General features: G+C 44.4%; 1 protein-coding gene across 1 annotated transcript in view; it reads left to right on the top strand.

Moving 5' to 3' along the window:
* Nucleotides 1-20912, top strand: part of hsf2bp (heat shock transcription factor 2 binding protein) — a 164175-nt gene that overhangs the window by 21082 nt on the left and 122181 nt on the right. Inside the window, exon 2 of the mRNA XM_078560488.1 lies at nucleotides 20594-20744. Coding sequence (XP_078416614.1) covers nucleotides 20594-20744 — 151 coding nt within the window. The remainder of the gene's footprint in view (nucleotides 1-20593; nucleotides 20745-20912) is intronic.

Here is a 20912-nt window from a genome sequence, read left to right as displayed (position 1 = left end):
TATTTTCCCTGGAGCAGAGGAGATTGAGGGGGGACATGATTGAGGTGTATAAAATTGAGGGGCATAGATAGGGTAGGCAGGAAGGAACTTTTCCCCTTGGTGGAGGGATCAATAACCAGGGGGCATAAATTTAAGGAAATGGGCAGGAGGTTTAGAAGGGATGTGAGGAAAATTTTTTCACCCAGAGGGTGATGGGAGTCTGAAACTCACTGCCTGAGGGGGTGGCAGAGGCAGAAACCCTCATAACATTTAAGAAGTATTTGGATGTGCACTTGCGATGCCATGGCATACAAGGTAATGGGCCTAGTGCTGGAAAATGGGATTAGAATAGTTAGGTACTAATTTGGCCGGCGCAGACTCAATGTGCCAAAGGGCCTTTTTCTGTGCTGTAGACCTCAATAACCCTGTTTTGTGAGACTTTGGACTCTCCGACCTTACGTCTGGGACATCATGACTCTGACATATTGAGAGAGTGGTTTGATCTTGGGCTTCATTAATACAGGCATTGAGTACAAAAGCCAGGAAGTTATGCTGACGCTTTATAAAGCTCTGCTTAGAGCCCAACTAGAGGACAGAGATTTAAGGTTTAGGGCAAGAGATATAGAAACTAGGAGGAGGAATAGGCCATTCGGCCCTTCGAGCCTGTTCCGCCATCCATTATGATCATGGCTGATCATCCAACTCAATAGCCTGCTCCCGCTTTCTCCCCACACCCTTTGATCCCTTTCGCCCCAAGAGCTATACCTAACTCCTTCTTGAAAGCATACAATGTTTTGGTCTCAACTACTTTCTGTGGTAATGATTTCCACAGGCTCACCACTCTCTGGGTGAAGAAATTTCTCCTCATCTCAGTCCTAATTGGTCTACCCCATATCCTCAGACTGTGACCCTGGTTCTGGACTCCCCCACCATCGGGAACATCCTTCCTGCATCTACCCTGTCCTAGTCCTGTTAGAATTTTATAGGTTTCTATGAGATCCCCCCATATTCTTCTGAACTCCAGCGAATATAATCCTAATCGACTCAATCTCTCCTCATATGTCAGTCCCGCCATCCCAGGAATCAGTCGGGTAAACCTTCACTGCACTCCCTCTATAGCAAGAACATCTTTCCTCAGATAAGGAGACCAAAACTGCACACAATATTCCAGGTGTGGTCTCACCAAGGCCCTGTATAATTGCAGCAAGACATCCCTGTTCCTGTACTCGAATCCTCTGGTTATGAACGCCAACATACCATTTACCTTCTTTACCGCCTGCTGCACCTACACGCTTACCTTTAGCGATTGGTGTACAAGGACACCCAAGTCTCGTTGCACATTCCCCTCTCTCAATTTATAGCCATTCAGATAATAATCTGCCTTTCTGTTTTTGCTACCAAAATGGATAACCTTACATTTATCCACTTATACTGCATCTGCCATGCATTTGCCCACTCACTCAGCTTGTCGAAATCACACTGAAGCACCTCTGCATCCTCCTCACAGCTCACCCTCCCACCCAGCTTTGTGTCATCTGCAAATTTGGAGACATTACATTTAATTCCCTCATCTAAATCATTAATATATATTGTGAATAACTGGGGTCCCAGCACCGATCCCTGCGGTACCCCACTAGTCACTGCCTGCCATTCGGAAAAAGATGCGTTTATTCCTACGCTTTGTTTCCTGTCTGCCAACCAGTTTTCTATCCATCTCAATACACTACCCCCAATCCCATGCGCTTTAATTTTACACATCAATCTCTAATGTGGGACTTTGTCAAAAGCCTTCTGAAAGTCCAAATAAACGACATCCACTGGCTCCCCCTCATGAACTCTACTAGTTACATCCTCGAAAAATTCCAGCAAGATTTGTCAAGCATGATTTCCCTTTCATAAATCCATGCTGACTCTGTCCGATTTTGGCACTGTTTTCCACGTGCTCAGCCATTAAATCTTTTATGATGGACTCTAGAATTTCCCCCACTACCGATGTCAGGCTGACTGGTCTATAATTCCCTGTTTTCTCTCTGCCTCCCTTTTTAAATAGTGGGGTTATATTGGCCACCCTCCAATCTGTATGAACTGTTCCCGAGTCTATAGACTCAGAAGATGACCACCAATGCATCCACTATTTCAAGGGCCACTTCCTTAAGTACTCTGGGATGCAGATTATCAGGCTCCGGGGATTTATCGGCCTTCAATCCCATCAATTTCCCATACACCATTTCCCTACTAATACTGATTTCTTTCAGTTCCTCCCTCTCACTAAACCCTGTGTTCCCCAACATTTCTGGTATGTTATTAGTGTCCTCCTTTGTGAAGACAGAATCAAAGTAGGTGTACAAAATTATGAGGGGAATAGATAGAGTGGACAGGATAAAATTGTGTCCTTTGGTGGAGAATTCTGGAACCAGGTGACATAGATTCAAGATAAGTGGCAGAAGGTGTAGGGGGGACATGAGGAAGAACTTTTTTACGCAGAGGGTAGTGGGTGTCTGGAATGCGCTGCCCAAGTTGGTGGTGGAGGCAGAAACTCTTACCTCTTTTAAAAAGTACCTGGATCTGCACCTTAAATGCTGTAAGCTGCAGGGCTATGGGCTGGGTGCAGGAAGGTGGGATTAGAAAGGGCACCTGAGTATCCTCAGGCTGGCATGGACAGATGGGCCGAATGGCTTCCTTCTGTGCTGTAACTTTTCTATGGTTCTCTGTAGTTAGTTGGTCAGCCATTTCTTTGTTCCCCATTATAAATTCCCCTGTTTCTGACTGTAAGGGACCTACATTTGTCTTCACCAATCCTTTTCTCTTCACATACCTATAGAAACTTTTACAGTCGGTTTTTATGTTCCCTGCAAGCTTACTCTCGTACTCTATTTTCCCCTTCTTAATCAATCCCTTGGACCTCCTTTGCTGAATTCTAAACCGCTCCCAATCCTCAGGTCTGTTGTTTTTTTTGGCTAATTTGTATGCCTCTTCCTTGGATCTAATACTATCTCTAATTTCCCTGGTAAGCCATGGTTTGGCCACCTTTCCTGTTTTACTTTTGCGCCAGACAGGAATAAACAATTGCTGCAGTTCACCCATGCGCTCTTTGAATTTTGGCATTGCCTATTAACCATCATCCCTTTAAGTAATGTTTCCCAATCCATCATAGCCAACTGACGCCTCATACCATCATAGTTTCCTTTATTAAGATTCAGGACCCAAGTCTCAAAATCAACTTCGTCACTCTCCATCTTGTTGAAGAATTCTATCATATTATGGTCGCTCATCCCTAAGGGGCCTCGCACAACTAGATTGCCATTTATTCCTTTCTCATTACACAATACCCAGTCGAGGATGACCTGTTCTCTTGTTGGTTCCTCAATGTATTGGTCCAGAAAAACATCCCGTATACAGTCCAGGAATTCCTCCTCTACGATCTTGTTACTAATTTGATTTGCCCAATCTATATGCATATTAAAGTCACCCATAATTACAGATGTTCCTTTAATACATGTGTCTCTAATTTCCCGATTAATGCCTTTCCCAACATCACCACTACAGTTTAGGGCCTAGATACAACCACCACTAACGTTTTTGCCCCTTAGTGTTACTCAGCTCTACCCATACAGATTCCACATCATCGGAGCTAATATCTTTCTTCACTATTGCGTTAATTTCCTCTTTAACCAGCAATGCAACTCCTCCTCCTTTTACTTTTTGTCTGCCCTTCCTAAATACTGAATACCCCTGGATGTTCAGTTCCCACCCCTGGTCACCCTGCAGCTATGTCTCCGTAATCCCGTCTATATCATACCTATTTACATCTATTTGCGCGATTAATTCATCCACTTTATTGCGAATGCTCCTCGCGTTAAGGCACAAAGCCTTAAGGCTTGTCTTTTTAACATTACTTGTCCCGTTCCCACCATTTTTCACTGAAGCCCTGTTTGATTCTTGCCCTTGATTTCTCTGACTATCACTTTTCTTATTCCGCTTTCTGTCTTTTGTTCTTGTCTTTGATTCCCCTTCCTCTGACTCCTTGCATAGGTTCCCATCCCCCTGCCATTTTAGTTTAAACCCTCCCCAACCACTGTAGCAAATGTTCCCCCTAGGACATCAGTCCCGGTCCTGCCCAGGTGTAACCCATCCAGTTTGTACTGGTCCCACCTCTCCCAGAACTGGTCCTAATTCCCTAGGAATCTGAAACCCTCCCCTTCACACCATCTCTTCAGCCACGTATTCATCTGATATATCCTGCTATTTCTACTCTGACTAGCACGTGGCACTGGTAGTAATCCTGAGATCACTACCTTTGAGGTCCTACTTTTCAACTTATTCCTAACTCCCTATATTCTGCTTTTAGGACCTCATCCCTTTTTTTACCTATGTCGTTTGTACCAATGTGTACCACGACCACCCTCCCCCTTTAGAATGTCCTGTAGCTGCTCTGAGACATCCTTGACTCTAGTACCAGGGAGGCAACATACCATCCTGGAGTCTCGTTTGCGGCCACAGAAATGCCTATCTGTTCCCCTTACAATCGAATCCCCTATAACTATTGCATTCCCACATTTTTTACTCCTCCCCTGTGCAGCAGAGCCAACCACGGTGCAATGAATTTGGCTGCTGCTGCTTTCTCCTGAGAGGCCATTCCCCCCAACAGTATCCAAAGCGGTATATCTGTTTTGCAGCGGAATAGCCACAGGAGATTCCTGCACTGCCTGCCTAGTCCTCTTGCTTTGCCTGGTGGTCACCCATTCCCTTCCTGCCTGCGGACTCTTAGCCTGCGGTGTGACCAGCTCTCTATACGTGCTATCCACGATACTCTCCGCCTCGCAGATGCTCCACAGTGTTCCCTGCCACTCCTCCAGCTACAAAACCCGGGCTTCCAGGAGCTGCAGCTGGAGACACTTCCCGCACACATGCTGGCCCCGGGCATTTGGAAATGTGCCCGGCTTCCCACATAGACCAAGTGGGGCACACCACGGCTTTGAGCTCTCCTGCCACCACTTACCCCTTTAAACTAAATTAAACCTTTTGGAAGATACTGAATATCAATTACTCTCAGGCCCTTCTTCCCTGCTCCTCATTGTTGCAGATTTTTACCTCTACAAATGATGAACCACAAAATAAGACCTTAAAAACTATAAGCAATAAAAGTAGTAAATGCTTACCTGGCCGCACTCACGGAACTCAAAGGATCACCTCATTCCCTCCTCACCGAACTTCCTCAGTCACCCCTGCTCTCCCAGCTTCTCTTCAACTCCCAACTCCTCCCGCGCTCCTCTTCAACTCCTGACTCCTCTCGCGCTTCTCTTCAACTCCCGGCTCCTCTCACGCTCCTTTTCAATTCCCGACTCCTCTCATGCTCCTCTTTGGCTCCCAACTCCTGTCACGCTTCTCTTCAACTCCTGGCTCCTCTTGCGCTCCTTTTCAATTCCCGACTCCTCTTGTGCTCCTCTTCAACTCCCGGCTCCTCTCGCGCTCCTTTTCAATTCCTGATTCCTCTCGTGCTCCTCTTCGGCTCCCAACTCCTCTCGCGCTTCTCTTCAACTCGTGGCTCCTCTTGCGCTCCTTTTCAATTCCTGACTCCTCTCGTGCTCCTCTTCAACTCCCAACTCCTCTCGCGCTTCTCTTCAACTCCTGGCTCCTCTCGCGGTCCTTTTCAACTCCCGACTCCTCTCGCGCTTCTCTTTAACTCCCTACTCTAGGTGCTGCTGACTGCCTGTCCCAGAGTCCTCCTCTCGCAGTCTGCTGTCGGAGAGAAATGCCAGGGGAATGTGAGGTGTAATTTTTACGCAACGAGTGGTAATGACTCACTGCCCACAAGGGTGGTGGAAACAGAAACAATTATTTGAAAAGGAAATTGGATGGGCATTTGAAGGAAATGAACTTGCAGGGCTACGGGATCAAGTAGAGGAGTGGGACTGACTGGATTGCTGAGTGGGGAGGTGGCTTGGACGCGATTCGCTGAACGGCTTACTCTTATTGCATAACTGACTATGACGTTGTCCCGCACTCTCCAAAAAAGATGTACAGTGCTGCAAAGATTATTGTTAGGCCAGAAGATTGAGAAAATTTTAGAACCAGCAAAGGATCACTAAAAAATTAATAAAGAGGGAGAAATTGGGGCATGAGAGAAAACCAGCAAGAAATATAAAAGAGACAATAAAAGCTTGTACAACTATTTAAAAGGGAAACGAGTAGTGACAGTGAGTGTTGGTGCCTTAGAGGGTGAAACTGGGGATTTAATTTTTTTATTTATTAATGGGATGTGGGTGTCGTTGGCTAGGCCAGCATCTACTGCCCATCCCTAACTGCCTTTGGTCAGAGGGCAGTTAAGAGCCAACCACATTGCTGTGGGTCTGGAGTCACATGTAGGCCAGACCAGATAAGGACGTCAGATTTCCTTCCCTAAAAGACATTAGTGAACCAGATGGGAATGGGAAACAAGGAAATGGCAGAGACTTTGAACAAGTATTTTGTATCTGTCTTCACAGTAGAAATCAAAAAGTACCCCAAGAATAGTAGACTAGAAGGTGGCAAAAGGGAGAGAGGATCTTAGAATAATCGTGATCACCAGAGAAATAGGACTAGGTTACTAGGGACTAAAGGCTGACATTTCTCCTGGACCTGATAGGCTGTAAACTAGGGTCTTAAAGGAAGTGGCTGCAGAGATAGTGGTTTGGTTGTAATCTTCCAAAATTCCCTAGATCGTGGAAAGGTCCCAGCGGATTGGAAAGGCACAAGTGTAACACCACTATTCAAGAAAGGAGGGTGATAAAAAGAAGAAAACTGTAGACCAGTTAGTCTAAAATCGGTCATTGGGAAAATGCTAGAGTCTATTATTAAGGAGTTAGTAGCAGGATATTTGGAAAATTATAATACGATCAGGCAGAGTCAACATCGTTTTGTGAAAAGAATATTTGGAGAGAGATTGCAGAGCTCTGCACTACAGGGTGTTCTGGTATATGAATCTCAAAACGTTAGTATGCAGGTACAGCAAGCGATAAGGAAGACAAATGGAATGTTGGCATTTATTGGAAGGTGAGTCGAGTATAAAAGTAGGGAAGTTTTGTTGGAGTTGTACAGGGCGTTGGTGAGACCACATTGGGAGGACTGTGTACTGTTTTGGCCTCCTTATTTAAGAAAGGATATAATTGGATTAGAGCAGTTCAGAGAATGTTCACTTGACTAATTCCTGGGATAGAGGGGTTATCTTATGAGGAAAGGTTGGATAGGTTGGCCTGTAGCCATTTGGGTTTAAAAGAATGAGAGGTGATCTTATTGAAACAGATAAAATCTCAAGGAGACTTGACAGGGTGGATGCTGAAGGGATGTTTCCCATTGTGGGAGATACTAGAACTAGAGAACACAGTTTAAAAATACTGTTTTCCCATTTAAGATGGAGTTGAGGAAAATGTTTAACCCTCTGTAGATCATTACTTTGTGGAATTCTCTTCCCAAAAGAGCGCAGTGGAGGCAGGGTCGTTGAATATTTTTCAAGCTGAAATAGTTAAATTCTTGATTAACAAGGGACTCAAAGGTTATAGGGGTAGACAGGAAAGTAGAGTTGAGGCTACAATCAGATCATCCATGATCTTATCAGATGGCTCGAGGGATTGAATGGCCTACTCCTGCTGCTAATTTGTGTGTTCATTTTTTTTATTTGTTCATGGGATGTGGGCGTCACTGGCTATGCCAAAATTTATTGCCCATCCCTAATTGCCCTTGAGAAGGTGGTGATGAGATTCCTCCTTGAACCGCAGCAGTCCATGTGGTGTAGGTACACCCACAGTGCTGTTAGGAAGGGAGTTCCAGAATTTTGACCCAGTGACAGTGAAGGAACGATGATATATTTCCTAGTCAGGATGGTGAGTGACTTGGAGGGGAACTTCCAGGTCGTGGTGTTCCCATCTATCTGCCACCCTTGCCCTTCTAGATGGTAGTGGTCATGGGTTTGGAAGGTGCTGTCGAAGGAGCCTTGGTGAATTCCTGCAATGCATCTTGTAGATGGTACACTATGATGCTAGTGTGCGTCGGTGGTGGTGGAGGGAGTGAATGTTTGTGAATGTGGTGCGAATCAAGCAGGCTGCTTTGTCCTGGATGGTGTCAAGCTTCTTGAGTGTTATGGGAGCTGCACACATTCAGGCAAGTGGGGAGTATTCCATCACACTCCTGACTTGTCCCTTGTAGATGGTGGACAGGCTTTGGGGAGTCAGGAGGTGAGTTACTCATTGCACGATTCCTAATTTATGACCTTCTCTTGTAGCCACAGTATTTATATGGCTAGTCCAGTTTAGTTTCTGGTCAATGATGACCCCCAGGATGTTGATAGTGGGGGGGGTCAGTGATGGTAATGGCATTGAACATCAAGGGGCGATGATTGGATTCTCTTGTTGGAGATGATCATTGCCTGGCACTTGTGTGGTGCGAATGTTACTTGCCATTTGTCAGCCCAAGTCTGGATATTGTCCAGGTCTTGCTGCATTTGGACTTGGACTGCTTCAGTATCTGAGGAGTTGCGAATGGTGCTGAACGTTGTACAATCATCAGTGAATGTCCCTACTCATGATGGAAGAAAGGTCATTGATGAAGCAGCTGAAGATGTGGGCTGAGGGCACTACTCTGAGGAACTCCAGCGGTGATGTCCTGGAGCTGAGATGACTGACCTCCAACTACCACAACCATCTTCCTTTGTGCTAGGTATGACTCCAACGAGTGTGGAATTTTACCCCTGATTTCCATTGACTCCAGTTTTGCTCGGGCTCCTTAATGCCCCACTCGGCCAAATGCAGCCTTGATGCCAATGGCAGTCACTCTCACCTCACCTCAGGAGTTCAGCTCTTGCCCACGTTTGAACCAGGGCTGTAATGAGGTCAGGAGCTGAGTGGCCCTGGCGGAACCCAAACTGGGTGTCAGTGAGCAGGTCATTGCTAAACAAGTTCTGCTTGAAAGCACTGTTGTTGACCCCTTCCATTACTTTACTGATGATGGAGAATAGGCTGATGGGGCGGTAATTTGCCAGGTTGGATTTGTCCTACTTTTTGTGTACAGGACATACCTGGGCCATTTTCCACATAGCTGGGTAGATGCCAGTGTTGGAGCTGTAACAGAACAGCTTGGCTAGGGGAGCGGCAAGTTTTGGAGCACAAGTCTTCAGTACTATTACCGGAATGATGTCAGGGCCCATAGCCTTTGCAGTATCCAGTGCCTTCAGCCGTTTCCTGATATCACGTGGAGTAAATCGAATTGGCTGAAGACTGGCATCTATGATGCTGGGGACCTCCAGTGGAGGTTGAGACGGATCATCCACACAGCACTTCTGGCTGAGGATTCTAGCAAATGCTTCAACCTTATCTTTTCCAATGATGTGCTGGGTTCCTCCCTCACTAAGGATGGGGATATTTGTGGAGCCTCCTCCAGTGAGTTGTTTAATTGTTCACCACCATTCATAACTGGATGTGGCAGGACTGCAGAGCTTCAATCTGATCCGTTGTTTGTGGGATCGCTTAGCCTCTGCAATCACTTGCTGCTTATGCTATTTGGCATGCAAGTAGTCCTGTGTTATAGCTTCAACACGTTGACACCTCATTTTTAGGTATGCCTGGTGCTGCTCCTGACATGCCCTCCTGCACTCTTCATTGAACCAGAGTTGATCCCCTGACTTGATAGTAATGGTAGAGTGGGGGATATGTTGGGTCATGAGGTTACAGATTATGGTTGTGTACAATTCTGCTGCTGCCCCACAGCGACTGATGGATGCCCAGTCTTGACTTGCTTGAACTGTTAAAATCTATGCCATTTAGCACGGTGGTAGTGCCACTCGTCACGATGAAGAGTATTCTCAATGTGAAGGTGGGGCTTTGTCTCCAGAATGACTGTGTGGTGGTCATTCCTACCGATACTGTCATTGACAGATGCATCTGCGGCAGGCAGGTTGGTGAGGATGAGGTCACGCATGTTTTTCTTGTTGGTTCCCTCACCACCTCCTGCAGACCAGTCTAGCAGCTATGTCATTTCGGACTCAGCCAGTAATGGTGCTACCGAGCCACTCTTGGCGATGGACATTGAAGTACCCCACCCAGAGTACATTCTAGGCCCTTGCCACCCTCTGCTTCCTCCAAGTGGTGTTCAACATGGAGGAGCACTGATTCATCAGCTGAGGGAGGGCAGTACGTGGTAATCAGCTGGAGGTTTCCTTGCCAATGTTTGACCTGATGCCTTGAGACTTCATGGGGTCCGGAGTCGATGTTGAGGATTCCCAGGGCAACTCCCTCCCAACTGTATACCACCGTGCAGTCATCTCTGCTGGGTCTGTCCTGCTAGTGGGACAGGACATACCCAGGGATTGTGATGGTGGTGTCTGGGACATAAACTGTAAGGTACAATTCTGTGAGGATGACTGTGTCAGGCTGTTGCCTGACTAGCTTGTGAGACAGCTCTCCACATTTTGGCACCAGCCCTCAGATGTCAAAAAGGAGGACTTTTCATGGTCAACAGGGCTGAGATTGTTGTTGTCGTTTCCGGTGCCTAGGCTGTTCCAGGATTTTGACACAGAAAAAGTGAAGGAACAGCCAAGTCAGATTGTGAGTGGCTTCGAGGAGAACTTGAAGGTGGTAGTGTTCCCATGCATCTGTTGCCCTTGTCCTTCGAGGTGGTAGAGGTCGAGGTTTTGGAAGATGCTGTTGAAGGAGCCTTGCTGAGTTGCTGCCATGTACCTTGTTGATGAAACACACTGCTGCTACTCTGCATTGGTAGTGCAGGGAGTGAATGTTGAAGGTGGTATATGGGATGCAATCAAGCAGGGTGCTTTGTCTTGGATGGTTTTGAGCTTCTTGAGTGTTGTTGGAGCTGCACTGATCCAGGCAAGAGGAGAGTATCCCATTACACTCCTGACTTGTGTTTTGTATATGGTGGACAGGCTATGGGGAGTCAGGAGGTGAGTCACTCGCCACAGAAATCCCAGCCTTGCTCTTGTAGCCACAGTATTTATATGGCCGATTCCATTATTTTCTGGAGAATAGTAACTCCCCCCCAGGATGTTGATAGTGGGGGGATTCAGCGATACTTCTGCCGTTAAATGTCATGGGGAGATGGCTAGATTCTCTCTTGATGGAGATGGCGATTGCCTGGCACTTGTGCGGCACAAATGTTACTTGTCATTTATCAACCTAAGCCTGAATATTGTCCAGGTCTGTCTGCATTTGGACACGGACTGCTTCAGGAGCTGTGGAGTTGTGAATGGTACTGAATACTTTGCAATCATCAGCGAATATCCCCACTTCTGTCCTTATGGTGGAGAGAGGGACCTTGATGAAGCAGCTGAAGGCGGTTGGGCTGAGGGCACGACCTTGAGGAACTCCTGCAGCGATGTCCCGGGACTGAGATGATTGACCTCCAACAACTACAACAATCTTCCTTTGTGCTAGGTATGACTCCAACCAGTGGAGAGTTATCTCCCTGATTCCCATTGACTTCAGTTTTGCTAGGGGTCCTTGATGCCACACTCGGTCAAATGCTGCCTTGATGTCAATGGCAGTCATTCTCATTTTGCCTCTACACCACCAAATCCAATGTGCTAGCTTAGCCTACGGTAAGTAACGGTCATGAGTTTTCAGTAATTATGATATCAGACCTGACACTAAACTGAAAGCCTGTCAGGCAGTGGTTCTCTCTACACTTCTTTTTTGTGCTGAATCTTGGACAACTAATACATACTATGTCAAGGCCCTAGAACAACATCATCAATAATGTCTTAGAAGGATCTTAAAAAGGTCTTGCAAATCAAATGTGATGGCAAAAGAAAAGAATGAGCATTATCCAGTTATCGAGGCCCTGACAATCCCACATCGCCTGAGATGATGGGACGTCGTCAGAATGCCTGACTGAAGAGTGCACAAACAGGTCTCCACCGAGAGCTATGCCAGGGCGCCCGTTCATAGGGAGACCAAAGGAAATGTTAATCTCAAAGTCACCATTAAGGTCTGCTCTATTAGCAAGAACGCAATTGCAATCAAAATGGTGATCCATCATCAAAAATGGTGTTGAGGCCTTCCAAATCAATAGGCGCAACCACTGAGAGAATCATGAGAGAGGCGGAGAGGGCACCTGCTCGAGCCAACAATCTGCCACCACCTCTATTGGCTAACAGACAATCACTGTGGGAGAACCTCTAAGGTTAAGATAGGGCTCATAAGCCATCTACGAACTACAACTAACACCAACACCTGTTATGATATGGCAGGTGGTATTTGCCAGGCTGACCAAATCCACAAGGGAAACTTGGCCATGCTATCACAACGGTTTCACAATTTGTATTTATTACAAGAAGGTTTGTGCATTGAATTCAGAAGCAATGAGTCCACTAACACCTTTAGAGATTTTAAAATTAAATTAAAACATTTATTAACAAAAGAATAGAATTAAAACACATACACAAGATTCCAGTCACACTGTTACTTAATATTATAACAAATCCCAAAATTCCTAATTAACCTGGCTTCCAACTATACACCCCCTTTAAGGCAACAGTCCAAAATAGAATTTAAATGTAAAGAGGCAATCCAGCAAGGTTACCACAGCACCCACTCGACAGTGGAATTCCAAAGGCTTGTTAATACAACATTGGTTACTGGAACAGCAGAATTCTACATGTGGCTAGAGACTATTTCCCCAAGTCTCTTTTACACTGTTTATCTTTTAGATCTTAGACAGCCACCCCTGATACAACCTTCCATCCTCTTTAAATATATTTCTTCCTCTTTAATCTGTAAGTCCCAATGTTTCCATATGTCTTTGGAATTTACTTGATCATACTATAAAAATCGTTCATTTTGTCAAAATGGCCTTTTCCTTTTGGGGAAAATAAATGTAATAACTTTGCCCTACTTATCCTGTCAGTTGTAAAACGTTATCATGTTTCTTTGAAAACCAAACACCTTTCCACTTATCATAAAATGCAAATTTCATTTACACCCTATCTACTGACTTTACCCAAGCTCACGCATTAGCATTTCAAATACCCTTTTTACACCTAACTCTTGATAATTTCAACCTTGCAGTCTACCGACTCTAATTCAATTAAATTAGCCACACAGACAGAACCATCCACACATACACAAACTTAAGCCTACTTTACAATACTGTTATGATCCCAGCTAAGGTTATCCCCGAACAAGCCTGATCCCAGGGTGGAACCCAGCTTGATAGATCCTAACCTTTATTTGTTTGTTTATATACATGGAGAGGGGCTACTGAACAGAGTCACCGAAGTCAGCTAATGAACTTTTAACAAAAGCATAAAACACTTATTGAACAAGAAAAGATGAATTATATTACAATACTCCTTCACTCACAACTATACCTTTATAGATATATATAGATTTGTAAGGATAACACAAAAGCTATCTTATACGCTAATGTTCACAGTAAGCGCAGTCCATGTAAACCAATAGGTGACCTGTGGTCAGACAAACCACACTCTAAAACCAAGTGACATGCCACCTCAAACAGATGCTGTGGATCTCTCCTCAACTCCCCCCAGACGGTTGTTGCACCGTGACCCAACCAGTCTCACTGAACTCTGTGTTTCACATGAGGGTTTCCAATCTCCACTCTCCAAGAACTCGCTTTGGAATCTTCTCCCAAACCGACGCTTTCTCTCAGAAGCCTTCCGCAAGAGTTCACCTCCAGAGTTTTGAACTCTCCTTCCGTTATTCCTCTTCCCTGGGTCACCACATGCATTTAAGCTTTCTTCCAGCACTCTCTCACTGACTCAGCTGTCAAGAGTACACCACTGCTTCACATACCCATGGCAAACAGTTACAGACCTTCAGCTTTGGCCTCTTGCAAGCTGTTCTCACTTTAAATCTGCTTTCTGCAGCTTTTTTCTCTTTAAATCTGAAGCTTGGAGCCTTTCTCTCTGCACTTCACTCTTAACTTCACTTAACAGAACCTTTTCCAGGTTCTCATCCTTCCTTTGACTAGAAGGTCTTCTTAGGACTTTCTCCTATCCCATTCGCCTGGATTTTGGGTTTTTTTTCTTTGGCTTGGGACTTGCTAGCTGTTCCCTTTGTTCCAGTCCCTCCTGGAAGCTACTTTCAAAACCAACTGAACTCAAACAGCTTCCAAATCAAAACTGCTGTTTCTAGTTTCTTCTGTGCATGTGTGTCTGGGAACGACCTGCCTCTCTGGACCCCTGTTACTAGGCAACAGCCCAGGTTTTTTACTCTTGTTTGTTTAACTTAGCTGCAACAGTCATAAAATTCTCATTGGAAATGCAGGCACCTTTTAAAGTGAAACTAAAACTCAATTTGACCTTTTCTTAACACACAGATACAGAAATACAAATCAAACTTAAAGCTAAAACTCATTCCTAACACCCACAAATACAAATATAACTTACTTAAACAATCTATGTTTCCTAATAAGACCCACAATAATATGAAAAATATGGCAGTTTCATGCCACACCTCACTTCCATCCAGCCATCTGCAAGGAAAAAATCTTCCTCAACATGATGGTTTGTCGATAGAGATTCTAGTTCTCTAGGTATAAAGGCCAGCATTCTATTAGCCTTTTTTTTATAATTTTCTGTTCATGACATTTTAATGATCTATGTACCTGAACTCCCCAGTGTCTTTGGACCTCCACATCTTTCACCTTTTCATCATTTAAAAAGCACCCTGTTCTATCTTTTCAAGGCTCAAAATTACAGCCTTGTAACTTCCAGACATCAAACGTTAGGCTAATTGGTCTATAATTCCCTGGATTCCCAGTCTTACCTTTCTTAAATAGTGGAGAAACGTGAACAATTTTCTATTCGAAAGAATGGCTCCTGAATCGAAAAAGCTCTCGAAGATTATATTTGAGGCATCTCCAGTGTTCTCAACTACTTCCTTTAAAACCTTGGGTTGGAAACCATCTGTTCCTGGGGATTTGTCACTCTTTAGTCCCATTATTTTCATCATCACTATTATTTTGCTATGTTAACTTTGGTGAGTCATTGTCTCTGATTCAATAATTAGTTTCCTTGGAATGCTTGGCATGCTGTTCTCTTCCTCTACTGTAAATACTGATGCAAACTAATTGTTTGGCATGTCATATGAGGAGAAAGATTGGGCTGACTAGGCCTGTATTCACTGGAGTTTAGAAGAATGAGAGAGGATCTCATTGAAACGCATAAAATTCTGCCAGGGATGGACAGACTGGATGCAGGGATCTAAAGGCACCAATGAGCATGGGGAGAGCACGGGAGTACGGCGTTGAGATAGGGGATCACCCATGATCATATTGAATGGCGAAGCAGGCTCGAAGGGCCAAATGACCTACTCCTGCTCCTATTTTCTATGTTACCTATTTCTTTATTTTCATTGACAATATCATCCACTATCAGTTTTCAAGGTCCCACATTGCTTCTGATCACCTTTCTTCCTAATATCATAAGAAGGTTTTGTATTGATTTTCATATCTTTGGCAAATTCTACTCCCTTTTTGTAGCAATTACTATCTGTTGTCACCCTTTGCTGTTCTTTGCATCTCGCCCATTCACCAAGCTCTCTGAGTCATAGCGGTCTACAGCACAGAAAAAGGCCCTTCGGCCATCAAGTCCGCACTGGTCAAACAAGTACCTAACTTCTAATCCCATTTTCCAGCACTAGGCCCATAGCCTTGTATGCCATGGCATCGCAAGTGCACATCCAAATACTTCTTAAATGTTATGAGGGTTTCTGCCTCTACCACCCTTTCAGGCAGTGAGTTCCAGATTCCCACCACCCTCTGGGTGAAAAAATTCTTCCTCACATCCCCTCTAAACCTCCTGCCCTTTACCTTAAATCTATGGACCTGGTCATTGATCCCTCCACCAAGGGGAAATGTTCCTTCCTGTCTACCCTATCTATGCCCCTCATAATTTTATACACCTCAATCATGTCCCCCCGCAATCTCCTCTGCTCCAGGGAAAATAATCCCAGTCTATCCAACCTCTCCTCATAACTAAAACTCTCCAGCCTAGGCAACATCCTGGTAAATCTCCTCTGCACTCTCTCTAGTGCAATCACATCCTTCCTATAATGCGGATTCCAGAACTGCATGTAATACTCTAGCTGTGGCCTAACCAGCGTTTTATACAATTCCAGCATAACCTCCCTGCTCTTATATTCTATGCCTCGGCTAATAAAGGGCAAGTATCCCATATGCCTTCTTAACCACCTTATCTATCTGTGCCGCTACCTTAAAGGACCCGTGGACATGGACATCAAGGTTCCTCTGATCCTCAGCACTTCCCAGGGTCCTACCATTCATCGTGTATTCCCATGCCTTGTTTGTCCTGCCCAAGTGCATCACCTCGCACTTATCTGGATTAAATTCCATTTGCCACAGATCAGCCCATCTATATCCTCCTAAAATCTAAGGCTATCCTCCCCACTATTTACCACCCCACCAATTTTTGTGTCATCCATGAGCTTACTGATCAACCCTCCTATGTTCAAGTCTAAATCGTTTAATGTACTCGTAAAATAACTTTGGATTTTCCTTTATTTTACCTGCCACTGATTTTTTCATGCACCCTTTTTGCTCTCCTAATTTCCTTTTTAAATTTTCCTCTACACATTCTATACTTCTTTAGGGCTTCTGCTGTTTTGAGCCCTCGGTATCTGCCATAAGCCTCCCTCTTTCTCTTTGTCCAATCCTGTATACCCCTCGACATCCAGGGTTCCCTGGATTTGTTGGTCCCACTCTTTATCTTTACTGGAATATGTTGGCCCTGTACTCTCCCTATTTCCCTCTTGAATGAGTCCCATTGCTCTGACGCAGATTTACCTAAAGGTAGATGCTCCCAGTCCACTGTGGCCAAATCATATCTGATCTTATTAAAATTAGTTTTCCTCCAATTTAGAACTCTGATTTCTGGCCCATCCTTGTCCTTTTCCATAACAACCTTGAATCTAACGGAGTTATGATCACTATCTGCAAAATGCTCCCCCACTGATACCTGTTCCTGTTTTGTAATCTGTTTCCTAGCTCCTTAAATTCTGCTTGCAGGATCTCATCCCTATTTCTTCCTATGTCCTTGGTATCAATATGTACCACGATCTCTGCCTGTTTGCCCTCCCCCTTTAGAATGTCCTGCAGCCGTTCAGTGACATCCTTGACCCTGGCATCAGGGAGGCAACGTACCATCCTGGAGTCACGTCTACAGCCACAGAAATGCCTGTCTGTTCCCCTTACTATTAAGTCTCCTACCACTATTGCTCTTCCCCTCTTTTTACTCCCCCGCCCCCCCCATGCAGCTGAGTCACTCAGTGCCATGGACGTGGCTGCACAGTGCAGAGGAACCACCATTCTCACCGTTTTCTAACACAGAAAAATGGTTCTTGAGCGTGATGCACCCTGGGGATTTCCTGACTACCTGCCTGACACCTTTCTTTTGTGTGATGGTCACCCATTCCCTCTCTGTTAGCACTTCCATAAGCTGTGGGGTGACCACGTCTAAAAACGTGCTGCCCACGAAACTTTCAGTGCCTCCAGCTGCTGCTCAAGCTCCAAAACCTGGAGCTCAAGTAGCTGCAGTTGATGGCACTTCCTGCACATGTGGTCGGTCAGAGAGCAAGGAGCATCTAGGCCCTCTCACACGTTGCAGGCAGTACATAACACGGGACTGAGCTGCCCTGCCATGCCTCTAGTTGGAAAAAAACCCTTACTTTAAGTTAAATACTGTAAAAAAAAAGTTAAATTATTCATATATTTTAAATAAAAATTAGAACTCTTACCTTTCCTTAGCTTAATCTGTTTTAAAGTGGAGAAAAAAACTGGAGAAAAACATTTATCCACTACTACCAATCAGCTCTCACCTTTGTGCTGATGTCACTCTTTGAGGCTTCCCCGCACTTGCGTTGGTTCTGATCTCTCTGCTGCTCTCTCGCGCTGTCCTGTGATGTCACCGTTGTTATTTTCAACGAGAATTGATTGCTTCAGAACAGACTGCTTCACTGCGATGCTGACTGCAGGATGCTCTTCTCAGATTGCTTCACAGCGATGCTGACTGCAGGATGCTCTTCTCAGATTGCTTCACAGCGATGCTGACTGCAGGACGCTCTTCCCAGACTGCTTCACCGCGATGCTGACTGCAGGACACTCTTCCCAGCTTCAAAGCGATTTTGTATGCTTCTTTTAGTTTTATCTAGACTCTTACATCTTTGGTAACCAATGCTTTTTTTTTTAGCACTTTTGTCCCTTAGGCGTGCAAACTGGTTCTGTATCACTCTCAATATTTTTTGAATCCCTCCTACTGACCTTTTGTTATTTTACCCATTAACAGATTTGCGCAGTTTACTGTGGACAGTCTCTGTCTCATTGCATTGAAGTCAGCCTTACCTAAATCTAGAATCTTAGTAGCGTTTTTGCATTACTCCCTTTCAAAAACTATTTAAACTCAATCATATTATGATTACTATTAGAAAGATGATCAGGCATCATTAAGCTGTTAACTGAATCCGGCTTATTACTACATCTAAAATGACCTGCCTTCTTGTTGGTTTCAGGCCAAAATGCTCCAAAAAATGGTCCGGGATGTACTCAGAAAATTCTGTATCCTTCTGGCATGTGCTAGTCTGCTTATTCCAATCTATATGAAAGTGAAAATCGCTCATTAAAACCACGTAACCTTTGCTTCCTGCTTGTTTAATCTCTGCATTTATACAATCTATTGCTTTGAAGCTGTTATCAGGAGGCTGATACACAACCTCCACTACCAAGGAATTCCCACTATGGTGTTAAATCTTTTATATTTTTTAATTCTACCCATGTCTTCACTACCTCTCATTATATTCTCTCTTATCGCTGAAGTGATTTTATCCTTAATCACTAAGGCTACTCCTCGGTGGAGAAGAAAAGAGTCGACGTTTCGAGTCCTCACGACCCTTCAACAGAACAGTTCTGTTGAAGGGTCGTGAGGACTCGAAACGTCCACTCTTTTCTTCTCCACCGATGCTGCCAGACCTGCTGAGTTTTTCCAGGTAATTCTGTTTTTGTTTTGGATTTCCAGCATCCGCAGTAGTTTTTTGTTTTTAAGGCTACTCCTCCCCCACTTCCATTTTCTCTATCTTTCCTGTAGGCCTTATAACCTGGTATATTTAGTTTCCAGTCTTGACTGTATTGCGGCCATGTCTCAGTAATGGCTACTATGGCACATCCTCCATGTAGAATTTGCACCTGCAATTCATTCAATTTGTTCCTTGTACCCCATGCATTTATACAAAGAATAGTTATTTGATCTACATGACCTAAGCAGTCCTTCAGCTCTAATGTTTTACTCATTTTTTTTATTTCTCCTGGTTAAATTACTTTATATATTTTAGTTTCCCTTTACCTGTACTGCCTAAAGCACAATTTCTGACTGTTACTGTGCTCTCTTTCCTTCTACTTGATTTCAAACTATTATTCATACTACCCTTTCAGCCTGAAGATCCCACCACCCCCATTAATTAGTTTAAAACCCTTATGACCGCCCTGTTATTCCTTTAGCTATGACCCTGCTCTCAGCCCAGTTCAAGTAGAGCCCATCACAACGGTCCAGTTCCTTCCTGTCCCAATACTGATGCAAATTTCCCAGGAACCCTCTGGCATATGGTATGTGAGCATCACTGGCAAGGCAGCATTTATTGCCCATTCCTAATTGCCCTCAGAAAGATGGTAGTGAGCCTTTGTGTTGAAGCGCTGCAGACCTCATAGTGTGTTACACCCACAGTGCTGTACGGGGAGTTCCAAGATTTTGACTCAGCAACAGTGAACAAATCGTGATTTATTTCCAAGTCGGGATCTTGTGTGACTTGGAGGGAAACTTGCAGATGGTGGTGTTCCCATGTTCATTTAAGTGGTAAGGGCCACAGGTTTAGAAGGTGCTGTCAAAAGAACCTTGGGGAGTTTATTTTTAATTCTTTCATGGGTGTGGGTCGCTTGCTGGACCAGCATTTATTGCGCATCTCTGTTTGCCCTAGAGCAGGTGGTGGTGAGCCCTCTTTTCAACTGCAGGGAGCTCCAGGATTTTGGCCCAGCGATAATGAAAGAACAGTGATATAGTTTCAAGTCAGGATGGCTCGGAGAGGAACTTACAGATGGTGGTGTTCTCATGCATCTGCTGCTCTTGTCTTTCAAGGTGGTAGAGGTCACAGGTTGGGAAGGTGCTGTCGAAGATGCACTTAAAATTTTCTAATGCAACTAAGTCTGTTTGCTTTGGTCTCCTGTGATAAGAATTGTGCACGCTTAAGTAATGAGCCAGTTTGTGTTTTAAGTGTTGAAGGAGTAGATGGATATGACCAGTATTGCCTTTGTATGATGCTAACTTCTAAAACCAACGATGCTCCAATGTCTTAATCTTTTTAAGTGACAACTTATTGGAGTAGAAGCTGAGCATTATTAAAAATGAGGAAGGCTTTTGCGCAACAAAAACAGAAATACCTGGAAAAACTCAGCCGGTCTGACAGCATCTGCGGAGCGGAACACAAAGGCTTTTGTACAGTTGTTTGTACTCCTTTCGCCTTCAACAATTTATAATTAAATGCAGTCAGAGCTTCGTGTAGGTTTGGCTATCTACCAATCTTCCAGCTGCTAATTATTTGTGTTTCAGAAGCCTGTGAGCAAAGATGAATTCGTTAAAATTCGGAAGAAAGATTTGGAAAGACTAACAACTGAAACTATGCAAATCAAGGACTTTCTGCCGAAGATTCTTAATGGAGAATTCTTGGAGACCTTTCACCAACTGGAAGCAGCTGAAGCAAGTAAGTTTTTTTTTGCTTTTGTTGGAAGACTGTACTTCAGTTCATGAATAAGCAGCTATGAAGATTTGGTTTTAAAATATCGAAAACTGGAAATACTCAACAGGTCTGGCAGTATCTGTGGAAAGAATTAACATTTCAGGTTGATAAGGAATTTCTCCAGAAAGGTCA

This window comes from Cetorhinus maximus, chromosome 16, assembly GCF_964194155.1.
Source record: "Cetorhinus maximus chromosome 16, sCetMax3.hap1.1, whole genome shotgun sequence".
Lineage (NCBI taxonomy): Eukaryota > Metazoa > Chordata > Chondrichthyes > Lamniformes > Cetorhinidae > Cetorhinus > Cetorhinus maximus.
This window is presented reverse-complemented; position numbering and strand designations above follow the sequence as displayed.